Source organism: Paramacrobiotus metropolitanus, unplaced genomic scaffold, assembly GCF_019649055.1.
Source record: "Paramacrobiotus metropolitanus isolate TYO unplaced genomic scaffold, Prichtersi_v1.0 Parri_scaffold0000070, whole genome shotgun sequence".
Classification (NCBI taxonomy): domain Eukaryota; kingdom Metazoa; phylum Tardigrada; class Eutardigrada; order Parachela; family Macrobiotidae; genus Paramacrobiotus; species Paramacrobiotus metropolitanus.
In genome coordinates, this window is record NW_026570290.1 from 662,721 (window position 1) to 676,963 (window position 14,243).

The 14,243-nt window shown below is 44.8% G+C and overlaps 2 protein-coding genes across 2 annotated transcripts; both read left to right on the plus strand.

Moving 5' to 3' along the window:
• The first annotated feature begins 3,385 nt into the window (after positions 1–3,385).
• On the plus strand, positions 3,386–4,071 carry LOC129594721 (uncharacterized). Its single transcript, XM_055491504.1, has 3 exons — positions 3,386–3,639; positions 3,726–3,890; positions 3,973–4,071. The coding sequence occupies exons 1-3, from the start codon at positions 3,496–3,498 to the stop codon at positions 4,021–4,023; spliced, it is 360 nt and encodes a 119-aa protein (XP_055347479.1). The 5' UTR covers positions 3,386–3,495; the 3' UTR covers positions 4,024–4,071.
• Positions 4,072–4,918: 847 nt separating this feature from the next.
• LOC129594719 (uncharacterized) lies at positions 4,919–6,127 on the plus strand. Its single transcript, XM_055491502.1, has 3 exons — positions 4,919–4,998; positions 5,529–5,816; positions 5,901–6,127. Exons 1-3 carry the CDS (start codon positions 4,961–4,963, stop codon positions 6,037–6,039), a joined length of 465 nt encoding a protein of 154 aa, XP_055347477.1. The 5' UTR covers positions 4,919–4,960; the 3' UTR covers positions 6,040–6,127.
• The last annotated feature ends 8,116 nt before the right edge of the window (positions 6,128–14,243 follow it).

Sequence of the window (14,243 nt, forward strand, 5' to 3'; positions counted from 1 at the left end):
TAAGCGATTGGTCGGTGGATAGACATGCCAGCTTTTGCACAGTTCTGTTCGTTTGACAGCTGGAGCATTAGCGTTGTACTAGACGATGATAACGGTTCTGCTCTTATCTGGTCTAAGCCACTAACACTAAGATAATGCTCTTTCTGAATATCCCTTCCCTAAAACTTGAGCTTCTACTCTACAGGCCTGATCGACGGTCAGTATGTTTCCTGTAACTCAGTAGGTCTGGTTAGTGGATAGTGTAACCTTTGTGCGGTTCTGTTCATTCGACAGCTCAAGAACTTTGTTAGCATCGAACAGTGGGTACTGGGCAAGGGTTCCGTTGGGTTCCGTTCTCTTATGCCGGTCTGGTCAGTGAGTTTTTTATTGCATAGAAAAACTTACGATCAGTAAACTTTCGCTTGCAAACTATGGTTAGACACTGCCTGTTTTCTCACTACCACCGATTGGACGAAGTGCGATTACGCCTTCTACCTAATATGTAAAGGAACTATGCAGGTAAATAGGAATACGTTCGCAAACTTTCGCAATTCGCATCCTCAAGCACTTCTTTAGTTTCATAGCTTTCATAATGATCACCCTGCAGCCAAAGGATTTGTACTTTATACATCGGTGTGAAATTGTTTATGAGATATAAGGAGAATAAAATTTTAAAATGTTTAATTGCATTCACATGGCATTCAAAAGCCACATTATGAATCGATATCTTAACCCAAATTTGCATGTAAACGCGTGAGTATACCGTAGTATGAGTATTAAGATCGTTTTACACCGAACCAAACAAATTTTTTGGTATTTAAGTTAATTTTAGATTTTCTGTTAATTGTAGATCTAAGTGTTTTGTAATGCACAGAGAAAAATGTATAAGGACGCGGAAAAGCTAAAAAGTTCCAGTGCAAAAGCGCTTTCCGGTCCCCGAAACCAAAAGTAAATTTCTTCGCTTTAGAGCATTTTGTTGAAACGTGACAAAGTTGAAAAATTTTTCAAAGTTTTTTTGAAAAAATTAAACCATTCCAGAAGCTTTAAAAACAAACTTAAGTTGCTTTAAAACCATTTTTGTGTTATTTAGACTTTTGGTGCACGACAATTTGGATTTAAACTTTTTTTTATTACACTACATACTCTGCATTTGAATATTAGCTGCTCCACGCAACAGTGTTTTATGTAAAAGGTCTTCCAAGGTCACCTTGAACTGATGCCTGTACCGGTACCGGCATCCGAGCGATGGTCCAGGGCAGATATTTTTGAAAACAAAATCCATGTGGGACCCTTTTGGGACATGCTGAGTTGAATGGTGAAATCGGTTTTTTGATTGGCGTAGCGGTTTTTTCTAGCCACGTTCCACGGGGCGGCCGATCATAATATAGATCTATTTCCTTGATATATATAATTATATAGGTAACCGGTAACACATTTTCCTTTATCATAGTGATGTATTGTACTGTGTTGGTTGTAGCTTTTGGAAACAAAATAATAAAAAGTTAAATTTATGGTTTGCCAGAGTTTGACAACGCTTTTTCGCTATACAAGTACTCAGCCAGAATGCAGCATGTCTACGACAGCTGCATTCGCATTTCGCAGTGTCTCCAGACTATGCTAGCAAACTGCCTAACGTGCTGTACGGATGGTGCACCGTTGAGCTGAACGCTGAACACAGCGCTGGCACAATTCTGCACAATTATGAGCCTGCTACATCTTATGGTGTCCAAAGTGTACTGCGATCGTCAGAGCGGTCAGACCGGCAGCCAAGATTTCAAGGTGGAAAAGGTTCTTAGGTATCACTTTGAGCGAGTACATCGACAATATCGTAACCGCTGCGCAGGGCGGAAAAAGCGTCTATATTTGAGGAAATTAATTTTAATAAAAGGAGCGAGCGACCTCCACGTCATCCAACAAGGACCACACCCCACGGGTGGTTTTAATTAGCGAAGGTCGGAAGATGTTTCTAATTTACAGAAAAGTTCAGAGGTCCTTTGGCATAACACCGGATTTAACAAGGAATCGCCTTGTTCCCGGATTTAACAAGGAATCGCCTTGTTCCCGGATTTAACAAGGAATCGCATTGTTCAGCAGTGCAGGCAAGACGTAATGAAGAAGTAATGTGCAGGACTCTGCTTGTTTACTCGGGCCCTACACGATAATGAGCTTTGATATCTACGTTTGATCCACGTGAATGTCGGATATTTGCGTCTCTTTGATCTGTTTTTAAGATCGTCATTACATAAATCACATTCGATGGCTTGTTTTACGTTGTACGATAAGCTCGTGCGAAATTCTGCAACGCAGTCCAGTTTACATAACCATTTAGCAGAGAAGAAGTAGCTCTATAAAACTTCAAAATCCCATAACATAAAAAGTAGTGTATCTATAGGTACAGTAACTCAGCAATGTGACACCCTGCTTTCCATTGGGATAGGGAGTCCATTCTCAACTGCGTAGGGTTCTCTAAGCATCCATTCAGGGATAGGTGCACCGTGCTCGTGGGAAAGTAGAATCGCTAAATAAGCTTATAATACTGTTTGTTTTTAGCATACCTATGCAAACATCGGAGCGGCCTACATTCTGCGGCCTGGTAGTACCGATGTCGAAATTTTACCGCATTGTATTTGTGCATATAAAAATTCTTATTATTCGCCACATCCATAGAAGTATTGTAACGATTGGCGAATATACGGTATGCTATTCACCATGTTCGTTATGACCAGGGCAAAACGAAGAACACTGTATTCGAGAGTTCAGAAAGCCTTTACGATTCCTGATTTTCTCATCACGTGCCTCCCTTTGCTGTGCCTTGTTGGTTGGTCGGAGCTTCCTCGTCATTTCAAGCAATGGCGCGAACAGCCGGCGTCCATCGTCCAAGCGCTGTGGTGTTTCATTGTTTTCAGTTTATTATGTTTCACGGGTTTAACCATTTTTATCTTCACCCCCAAGCTATCCGCGTTTTCAACCTCTAGTGACCTTGTAGCCTCAGGATCCCAGATACTCCTTTGCGTGGTGGCACCAGTCGAAATACTCTCCTGCATATGGGGACTTCGCAATATTCGAGCGCGAGTTGGAGAATCCCGAAGTCTCTACACAAAATACCTGCTACACGTTGACATAATTACGGTACGAATCTTTATGATTTCAGCGTTAACGATTTTCGCCGGTTCAGGCTGTGCTCCAGCTGCCCGTGTGATCTCTTTGGGCATGCATTTAATCAACGAGCCATACAACATAACGAGCCAGCGTTATACGTTTTGGGAAGCGGCGCGCTCGTTATCGCCATTAACTAATTTTGTTCCCAGACTGTATACGAATGCAATGCAGTTATATGTTACAACGTGGTGTCTGACACTGGGAATATTATTCCGCCGCATGGGAATGCAAGCCAAACGAGGCGTTACCAGAGAACTCCTCAGTGATCACGATGAACTGTGTGGTGTACTAACAGAAATTGCGAATGACATTAGTTCTGCTGTGTTCTCCATTATAACCAAAACGTTTTCCTTAACAATGTTCGCATTGACGTCTGCCCAATCATTTCATAGAGATAGTTTTTATTACGCCTACACGTTCGAACGGGAAATGGCGGCATCTGTTATACCTATTGCCATAACCGGTGTCTTTATTTTTGCGATGGTCTACACCTTTGAGAAGGTAACCTAATGCGACTGTAATCGGATAATTACCTGTTTTACATGATCATTATATTGATTACTAAAATGGTGTATGTAACCGAATAGGTACAAGATCTTCGCAGTGTTCTACAAACATGTCAACTATCCAAACAAAAGCATTCATTGGATATGGAACGGATAATGTTGAAAAAGACCAATACGTTGTATTTTCAACCACCTGGATTTCACTTTGCTGGCATTTGCATAATCGATCGTAGATTTATGGTGTCGGTAAGCAGAATAACCTAAATCACTAATTAATGGAGGTTTTATGAACCATAGAAGTGCAGCTGATGAAACGTTTTTCTTGCAGATTATTAGCCTCTTTACAACCTACACACTGCTAACATGGGACCATAAATGACTATAACGGATACATCGTTGGTTTTGTCTCCGAATAATAAACGAGGTTGACTGCTTAGTTGAGAGCTGAAATAATTCTGCTGTTGTAACGAAAACGCTGTTTTGGCAGGCTGTTGCACTGCACCTTTAGTGAGTTGGTATGAACACAATAAAATTATTATCTGCACAATCAACACTGGACTGATTTAACTTTTGCCACGATTTGATACAATATTTCTTTCAGGTTGTTCTGTAAGGACATACGAGATTATGCGATACACATTTTACTGTCACAAGAGTATCCCATTTTCTGTTCTGTTTGTTAATACATATGTTGTGACAATTTTGTTGGACAATGTGCAACATTTCCGCAATAGGCAAATTTGGCGTAGCTGTTAATGTTAATTGTTTCTTAGGTTCCCTTAATACACAAGCATGAATTTACCTAAGCGAACGTACTGCCCCTCGAGCTATTAAGATATGTTTTTTTGCTGATGATGCATACTGCTATTCCAGTTTTGCCCACATATGTTTGCCTGTGCGCCGTACAACTTTAAACTAGTTTCTTAATCTGGATTAGAGTACCAAAAACTTGCACAGATCAGCAGTGAGTCAGCAAAACTGCAAAACGCAATACTAAAAAACCGGCAAATTTTTCGAAAGTTTTCCGCTACCGTTAGTAATATATAATGCATTACTTATGCCGAGGAAATCTGGAGTGTGAAACACATGTACAAACGTACTGTATTTATTTTAGTACATACAATTGATTTTCCGTACAGAATTTGTGCATCAAAATGAAACTGGTAATTATAGTCATTTTACATGGATTTCTGAGCATCTTGATTTCCGCAAGCCGGACCGTTACTGAATACTGCAGCGATATCAAGCAAAAATGTGAGACGTCTATTGTCAGTTTTCCAAATATCTCACTACCGTGGTCCTACAGTAACGCGTACATGAGATCCCATCCTCAGGATTCCGAACTCTTCTGCAGGTTTGTATTATTGTATTTTGCACTTAAACATACTCTTAATCTTTTTCCTATGCATAGTTACTACTGATAGCGATGGCAAAACCGGTTGACCGGTATAATCTTACCACGCATTTCCGAAGACACCGTGCAAGTACTTACTGCTTACCGGTACAGTGTATAAGAATGAAGCGCATACCGCTCGCTAAAAGCCTCCTTTGCGGAAATAAAAGCATAAATGTACCCGCAAAATAGAGATACATACTCTGTAAATTGTGTAAGGTAATTAAATACAACTGTTAGGGCAACAGCCAAACCTAGAGCCACACATCAAATCACAATTTCAAACAAAACATGGAATGACTTTTAAATGATTCTATCATGGCACATTCGCTTAAAGCAGTGCGGCACTAATTATGACGAAAACGAGTCCCTGATTATGGGAACCGGATACACATTTTTTGGCATTGTACGGTATTCCTGTACCTTTTGAAACCAATATGTACTAAAATCTGTGGCTCGTCATATTTCGACCCCTTTTTTTCGTTACACAGGTACTCAGCCAGCAACGCAGCCTGCTTACGGCAGCTGCACTCGCAGTGTCCAGACTATGCCGGCACACTACCGAAAGTGCTATATGGATGGTACACCGTGGAAGTGAACACCGCGTTGTCCAAACTCTGCGCAATTATGAATCCGCTGCAGTTTATGGCGGCCAAAGTTTATTGCGATCGTCAAACCGGCAGCCGAGATTTCACGGTGGAACAGGTCTTAGGCGCCAATTTGAGCGAGTACATCGAGAACACCGTGACCGCAGTAGATGGTATAAAAAGCGTGTGCAGGTGGGGACACTTAGCAAATAAACAGACTTCCGATACATTAACAACCACATGCGACTGTATGCAGCTAATATCAATAATTTATAGAAAAGCGCAAGGATTCCTACAGATGGCACCGGAAACAGAGAACCGGATTATCCAAAAGTGCGGGCAAGACGTAATGACCATAATGAACGAGGGGATGCGGAAAACTTTACTTGTTTATCCCTGCCCATATCGGCTTTGACATATTCACGTGAATGTGCAGTTTGTGCAAGTCCGGGTACGATTACTTTTAGGGTAATTGCCAGTTTTTAGAACGTTATTACAGAAAATTCGATTGCTTGCTTATGTTGAACGATGAACTTACGCGAATTTTTGCAACGCAGTACCAATTCCATAAGCCACAAAGAAACTATCGTACCAAATCAGCAAAAGTCTTAACATTTCTGGAACCGAAAAGATGCACAACGGCTTTATTAACTGAAATTTATCAGAACATGGGAATATGAAAGTGTACATAACTCAGGACCTATATCATACAAATTACGCCATGGGAAAAAACGACTCTATTTTCAGCTGTATCTGTAAGGTTTCCTCTCTTTATCCATTTGGGGATGCATGCGCTCAAGGGAAAATCCATCGTTAAATTATTTTAACATTGTATGCTTTGAGCGCACAGTCTGCGTACTTATGCAATCATTGAAGCGGCATACCATGTTGTTAGGCGGTACGGACATCCAAATTTTACCGCTTTCTATCTGTCGAAGTACACATGACAAATCCGTAATGTAGGTAGCGCGCAAACCGAAACGAATGTATTACGTAACAACATGGTGTATTTTACTTCATTAGGCATGATCGTTATTCTTTATGGCCATGGTACAACGCAAAGCACTACAATGAGTGTCAAGAAGAAGACGTTTGTGATTCCTGATTTTCTCATCACGTGCCTCCCTTTACTGCGCCTTATTGGCTTCTGGGAGCTTCCTCGTCAGTCCAAGCACTGGTTCGAACAGCTTGCATCCATAATCCAATCGCTGTGGTCGTTCGTTGTTTTCGGTTTGTTATGTTTGACATGCTTGACCATTTTCGTCTTCACTCCCAAACTATCAGCTGCGTCCTCATTTGCCAGTGACCTTTTAGTGGTGGGATCCAAAATAATTCTTTGCCTGCTGGCTCCCTTCGAACTATTAACGTGCATATGGGGGCTTCGTAATGTTCGAGTGCGCGTCAGCGAATCCCGAAATCTCTACACAAAATACCTGCATGATATTGACAAAATTGTGATACGAATAATTATTAATGCAGCATTGACGATCTTCGCTGGTTCGTGCTGCGCTCCAGCTGCCTGTGTGATCGCCATCGGCATGTCTCTAATCAACGATCCATACAACCTAACAAGCCAGCGAAATACGTTCTGAGAAGCGGCACGCTCGTTAGCGCCATTAACTAATTTTCTTCCCAACTTGTGTACGAACGCATTGCAGTTATATTTTACAACATGATGTCTAACACTTGGGATATCATTCCGCCGCATGGTAAGCTAAACGAGGCGTTACCAGAGAGCTCCTCAGTGATCACGATGAATTGTGTGGCGTGCTAAGAGAAACTGAGGACGATATCAGTTCCGTTGTTTTCTCCATTATAACCATAGCGTTTTTAGTTGACCATGTTTGCGCTGACATCTGGCCAATTATTTCGCAGTTTTTATTATGGCTACACATTCGAACGGGAGATGGCGGCATCGTTCATACCCAATGCCATAACCGGTGTGTTTATTCTCTGTATGGTTTGCACGTCTGATAACTTTATGCAACGAAATCAAGCGGGCACCTTCCTGTATTACACTAATTATTGCTAATTATTGCTATTAAAATAATTATTATTGTCACACTTTACAATTATTGCTTATTAAATCCGTTTGTGTGTTTGTATAAGTGCAAGATTTTGGCAGTGCTGTACAAGGTCAAATATCCAAAAAGAAACGTTCTCCGGATTTGGAGAGCATGCTTTTGAGAAAAGACCAATATGTTGTATTTTCAACCACCTGGTTTCCACTTTGTCGGCATTTGTATGATTGATCGTAAATTTGAGACGTCGCTAAGCGGGAACGACTTCAATCACTATTCCACAAATTCACAGAGATTCAAGAACCTTAGAGTAGAATACTAATCGCTGCTGCATTCTTTTCTTTGCAGATTATCGGGCTCTTTACAATCTATGTACCTCTAGCGTGGCACCGCTATAATAACTGACTGATGCCTCGCTGGTTATATTTACCGTGTAGTAAACGACAAGATAATGAATGAACTAAAGACTTACGCGCAGGTATCTGTAGTTTAATTTATTGAAGAAACAATGAGTGTTGTCCGAATGAAAAAATTTCGTTTGATGCTGTATTAGTCGTGCGTGCAGCAGAGCCATTCGTACAAAGGTGCATATATCAGCCGCTACCAGTGCTGGCGCTAATAAGCCCGGCTGTATATAGGCACGCTTGTTACGGTGCCACGGCAGAGCCGTGGTACCGTACAAGTGTGCATATATCAGCCGCTACCAGTGCTGGCGCTAATAAGCCCGGCTGTATATAGGCACGCTTGTTACGGTGCCACGGCAGAGCCGTGGTACCGTATGTGCATATATCAGCCGCTACCAGTGCTGGCGCTAATAAGCCCGGCTGTATATACGGGCCACGCTTGCCGTGGCGGTTGCCACGGAGATGGTGCCGTACCGAATGATGCATATATCAGCCGCTACCAGTGCTGGCGCTAATAAGCCCGGCTGTATATAGGCACGCTTGTTGCGGTGCCACGGCAGAGCCGTGGTACCGTAAGTATGTGCATATATCAGCCGCTACCAGTGCTGGCGCTAATAAGCCCGGCTGTATATAGGCACGCTTGTTGCGGTGCCGCGGCAGAGCCGTGGTACCGTACAATCGCATGCATATATCAGCCGCTACCAGTGCTGGCGCTAATAGGCCGGCTGTATGGGCGCGCTTGTTGCGGTGCCCGGCAGAGCCGTGGTACCGTACAAAATCGATGCATATATCAGCCGCTACCAGTGCTGGCGCTAATAAGCCCGGCTGTATAGGCACGCTTGTTACGGTGCCACGGCGGAATGTGGTACCGTGCAAAGTCGTCGCATATATCAGCCGCTGTCTTGGCGCTAATAAGCCCGGCTGTATGGGCGCAGCTTGTTGCGGTTGCCGCGGCAGAGCCGTGGTACCGTACAAGTCGTGCGCATATCAGCCGCTACCAGTGCTGGCGCTAATAAGCCCGGCTGTATATAGGCACGCTTGTTGCGGTTGCCACGGCAGAGCCGTGGTACCGCAAAAATCGTCATATATCAGCCGCTACCAGTCTTGGCGCTAATAAGCCGGCTGTATGGGCGCGCTTGTTGCGGTGCACGGCGGCAGGAGCCGTGGTACCGTCAAAGTCGCATATATCAGCCGCTACCAAGTCTGGCGCTAATAAGCCCGGCTGTATATAGGCACGCTTGTTGCGGTGCCACGGCGAGCCGTGGTGCCATGCAAATTAATATCAGCCGCTACCAGTGCTGGCGCTAATAAGCCCGGCTGTATATAGGCACGCTTGTTGCGGTTGCCACGGCGGAGCCGTGGTGCGATATAAGCGCATATATCAGCCGCTACCAGTGCTGGCGCTAATAAGCCCGGCTGTATATAGGCACGCTTGTTGCGGTGCCACGGCAGAGCCGTGGTACCGTACAAATATGCATATATCAGCCGCTACCAGTGCTGGCGCTAATAAGCCCGGCTGTATATAGGCACGCTTGTTGCGGTGCCACGGCAGAGCCGTGGTACCGTAAGTCGCATATCAGCCGCTACCAGTGCTGGCGCTAATAAGCCCGGCTGTATATGGGCACGCGCTTGTTGCGGTGCCGCGGCAGGCCGTGGTACCCAGTATAAATCATCAACCGCTACCAGTGCTGGCGCTAATAAGCCCGGCTGTATAGGCACGCTTGTTACGGTGCCACGGCAGAGCCGTGGTACCGTACAAGTGTGCATATATCAGCCGCTACCAGTGCTGGCGCTAATAAGCCCGGCTGTATAGGCACGCTTGTTGCGGTTATGCGGCGGAGCCGTGGTGCCACCGTACAAGTGTGCATATATCAACCGCTACCAGTGCTGGCGCTAATAAGCCCGGCTGTATATAGGCACGCTTGTTGCGGTTGCCACGGCGGAGCCGTGGTACCGCAAAACGTGCGCATATCAGCCGCTACCAGTGCTGGCGCTAATAAGCCCGGCTGTATATAGGCACGCTTGTTACGGTGCCACGGCAGAGCCGTGGTACCGTACAAGTATGCATATATCAACCGCTACCAGTGCTGGCGCTAATAAGCCCGGCTGTATATAGGCACGCTTGTTGCAGTTATACGGCAGAGCCGTGGTACCGTACAAGTGCATATATCAGCCGCTACCAGTGCTGGCGCTAATAAGCCCGGCTGTATATAGGCACGCTTGTTGCGGTTGTACGGCAGAACCGTGGTACCGTACTGATCGATGCATATATCAGCCGCTACCAGTGCTGGCGCTAATAAGCCCGGCTGTATATAGGCACGCTTGTTACGGTGCCACGGCGGAGCCGTGGTACCGTACAAAGTGATCGCATATCAGCCGCTACCAGTGCTGGCGCTAATAAGCCCGGCTGTATGGGCGCGCTTGTTGCGGTTGCACGGCGGAAGTGGTGCCGACACAAGATGTGCATATATCAGCCGCTACCAGTGCTGGCGCTAATAAGCCCGGCTGTATATGGGCGCGCTTGTTGCGGTGCTGCGGCGGAGCCGTGGTACCGTGCAAGAATGCATATATCAGCCGCTACCAGTGCTGGCGCTAATAAGCCCGGCTGTATATAGGCACGCTTGTTACGGTGCCACGGCAGAGCCGTGGTACCGTACAAGTGTGCATATATCAGCCGCTACCAGTGCTGGCGCTAATAAGCCCGGCTGTATATAGGCACGCTTGTTACGGTGCCACGGCAGAGCCGTGGTACCGTACAAGTGTGCATATATCAGCCGCTACCAGTGCTGGCGCTAATAAGCCCGGCTGTATATAGGCACGCTTGTTACGGTGCCGTACAAGTGTGCATATATCAGTGTGCATATATCAGCCGCTACCAGTGCTGGCGCTAATAAGCCCGGCTGTATATAGGCACGCTTGTTACGGTGCCACGGCAGAGCCGTGGTACCGTCCTGCGGAGTGGTAGTATGGTAGCGGCTGATATTAGGAGAAATGCAGCACGTTACGTGCTGCACAGCCTCTATGGTAACTTCTCGTAGAGCCGTCAGAAGTGCAGCACGGCACGTGCTGAGAGTGCTTGCACGTCCTGACAGTGCTTGCACGTCTCAGGACTCAGCCGCGCTATGCAGGCGACTACGAGTAGTATGAATAATTTTTAATTCTATATTTATTTTTAAATAATTTTTTATTCTATACTTTAAAGTTTATATTACATGGATCGTTTTTTGGTGATTTTATTCATTCAGTTGTTTTTTATTCATCAATTATTATTATGATTTATTCGACATTTATTTTGTTTATTCTGCACAAAATTTTTTAAGGTGAGTTTATTGTATGTTTCCATCCTACAGTCACAACCTCACTTATTCTACGCCAATTCATTTGATTTATATTTTGCTATATTATTATGTAGCTATATTCTGTTTTAGTTCCATAATATATGTGGGTCTTCCAAGTCAAGTTGCAGTCCGCCAGTGAACGCCGGGAAGATTGCGTCCTTTTAATTCTAACAGCCTGATAAGCATCGCAATAAAACAAGAAACCACCATTTTATCGAAAATTTTTCGTAACGAATTTCCAAGAATTCCTCGACAATTCCAACCGTGGTCTCGTTTCATACAATAACACCAATAATTTAATCCATAGCAAATAAAAATAAACCGTCAAAACAACTAATTTAAAAAGAATTAATTTACAACACTAAAAAATCAATTTAAATTAACTGTCTCAATATCGGCGCTCACTGTATCCATCACAAAATTCATGATTCGGCTAAGAATTGTAATTGAATTTAATTGACCTGGAATTGTCAGACATAACCGGCATCCTCATCCTCCGTCTCGGCGGCGTGCAGGTCGGCCTCGCGGGCGGCGAGATGTTTCTTCAGTTCGGCCATCTTGTTAGCCGGAAAAGGTTGCCGGCAGAAGACGCACAGAGCGGCTCGGTTAAATCCGTGTTCACAAGTTTGGGCTGCTCCTTGTCAACCATGATCTGCCCTTCCGCCTATAAAGTGCCGATATAATGAACAGCGCCCTGTGACTGAAGGAGCGATAGTCCGCCGGCCCCACCGCGCCTAGAAAAAAATACAGAAAATCAAACCGTGCGGAAAAAAGTACGGGTAAAATAAATAATAATTCTCGATTTTAACTGAGGCATCTGGCAAAAACGATTTTTAATTTTTTTTCAATTTTTAATCTGACAAAAACCACAAGCAGAAAACTATTTCGGAGCAAAATCAAACAAATCAACGAAAAATTAGAGAAAGAAAAATATCAAGATTAATTAAATAAACCACAAAAATTATTACAAAAATAAAATTTAAAAAATTCAAATTTAAGAAATCAGAAGAAAATAGCAGAATTAATTAGGCCAGCGAATTCTCTAAAAATTAGTATTCAATTCGACAAGAAGCGCACTAACCTGGCCCCTGAAAATCCACGGTAATAATGTGCATATGCAGCCGGAATGAGAATATGTGCATACGTCGGAATCGTATGGAACCCCAGCACCAGCGGATAGTGCGTTTTCGGTCGAATCTGCTCATTCGCAAAGCATTGCGCCCGCTGGATCATATGCCGCAACAATGGCACATTCTCCCGCGTCAAATCCTGGACGGAGTCGATGGGCTCCAGGGGCAGCACCAGTCACCAGATAATGGTGAACTTGGGGATGGAGTCGGACAAGATGACAATGGATTCATCGAGGCACAGTTGGCGCGCGGGGTCCTGGGAGGATTGCAGGAGGCCCAACTCCAGCGTTGTCGGGAGACACCTCCCAGAGGGTCTCCAGACGGGACGCGGTCACCCGCCGATCCGAGCCGGCGTCGTAGGTGGAGAGGGAGGCGTGGGTGGGGGCAGGCTGATGGAGTAATCACGGGGGTTTGTCTCCACTGCCGGGCGGGTGGCGCTGCGACACGATGCCACAACGTCGTAGCGTCGGGCTTAAGTTACCGCTTAACCGATAAATTCGTGTAACCAAGGTTTCTGCAAGACCGGATGGGTACAGTACTACAAAAAATTCCAGTACTGTTATAAAAACCGGGGAAACGCGGTCTGGGGATGGTAGACTTGGTAGTACAGATTTAGAAATACTCGTAAAAAGATCAAAATTAATCATCAAAAATCAAAAGAAAAATCGAAGACTGATCGAGGAATTCACGAATCAGATTTGTCAAAACTGGAAATTAATTCGCGTTGCAGCTGACTGCCCTACCGAGGCGGCGTCCGCATATTTACATATTATCGCTTTTATTAGGAATTTCGATACGTCTGCGTTTACTTTATTTTAATTTTTTTATGCAGCCATAATTCTAAGTTATAATCTATTAAAAACTAAGTTCTTTGAATGAGCAAATGTGAACGAGTTTATATATCATTTAAAGAGAATGATTTAAAGAGACTATCAGAGTAACAAAAATGCAGGTCCAATCGCTAACGCTATCCACCAAGAAAACTTCAAAGCCGTCCATGTGCGGTTGAACAGAGAAACCACGCCTCCTTGACAGCTGGTGGGCACCGAGCTGGCCTACGTCAACACGCGCCACCCCGACTTTCACGACGCCGCCGCCCTCGTGGGCGCCTCCTGCCCGACCCCCGGCACTCCGCCGCCGAGACCCCGGCGCACCCGCTCCCGGGGCGCAGGAGCCGCTTCCGGGCGACAGTCAGGATAGCAAGACCGGTGGGGCGCTGAACGCCCTGACACGTCCGGAAAGTACATGCCCGGAAAGTAACGTGTGTGACCTCGTCCACATCTAGATAATTTTGCCGCATATTCTTAATACTTTCTTAATTTAGCGGGAAGTGCTCGTGTGCAGGCAGGGCAGAACTCAGAAATGACCACAGTTAGCTAAAAATTAAAATTAGAAGCACTCGCTACTGAAACGGTTGTTTATGTTTACGGTCTGTGTTTATGTTTAATACGCTGTTTTGTGGCAAAACGTTGATAAGGTATCGGGGAAGGTGCAAGATTTTCTTGCAGACCGGGACTGATCATGGCAGATGGCAATTCAAAAGTAGATGCTCTGGCGTGCATGACCGGAAAAAATGACCCAAACAAACCACGACCTCTGGTAGTGCTCCATGTTAAGCACTCTTACTGTCGACCTGAATTTTGACCGTTTTCTAGGCTTTTTAGATTTATTCGACGCTTGCAATTATGAAAGGTGACAAAATTGAACAGCTGCTAAGTAGTTGTTA

What these genes read in the sequence shown, in the direction of transcription:
- LOC129594721 (XM_055491504.1), top strand. Translation starts at nt 3,496, where the DNA reads ATGTTCGCATTGACGTCTGCCCAATCATTTCATAGAGATAGTTTTTAT. An exon ending in TGGTCTACACCTTTGAGAAG is followed by an intron (nt 3,640 to 3,725) that starts GTAACCTAATGC and finishes GTAACCGAATAG; the next exon opens with GTACAAGATCTTCGCAGTGT. An exon ending in ATCGTAGATTTATGGTGTCG is followed by an intron (nt 3,891 to 3,972) that starts GTAAGCAGAATA and finishes TTTTTCTTGCAG; the next exon opens with ATTATTAGCCTCTTTACAAC.
- LOC129594719 (XM_055491502.1), top strand. Translation starts at nt 4,961, where the DNA reads ATGAGATCCCATCCTCAGGATTCCGAACTCTTCTGCAG. An exon ending in GATTCCGAACTCTTCTGCAG is followed by an intron (nt 4,999 to 5,528) that starts GTTTGTATTATT and finishes TTCGTTACACAG; the next exon opens with GTACTCAGCCAGCAACGCAG. An exon ending in GGTATAAAAAGCGTGTGCAG is followed by an intron (nt 5,817 to 5,900) that starts GTGGGGACACTT and finishes AATAATTTATAG; the next exon opens with AAAAGCGCAAGGATTCCTAC.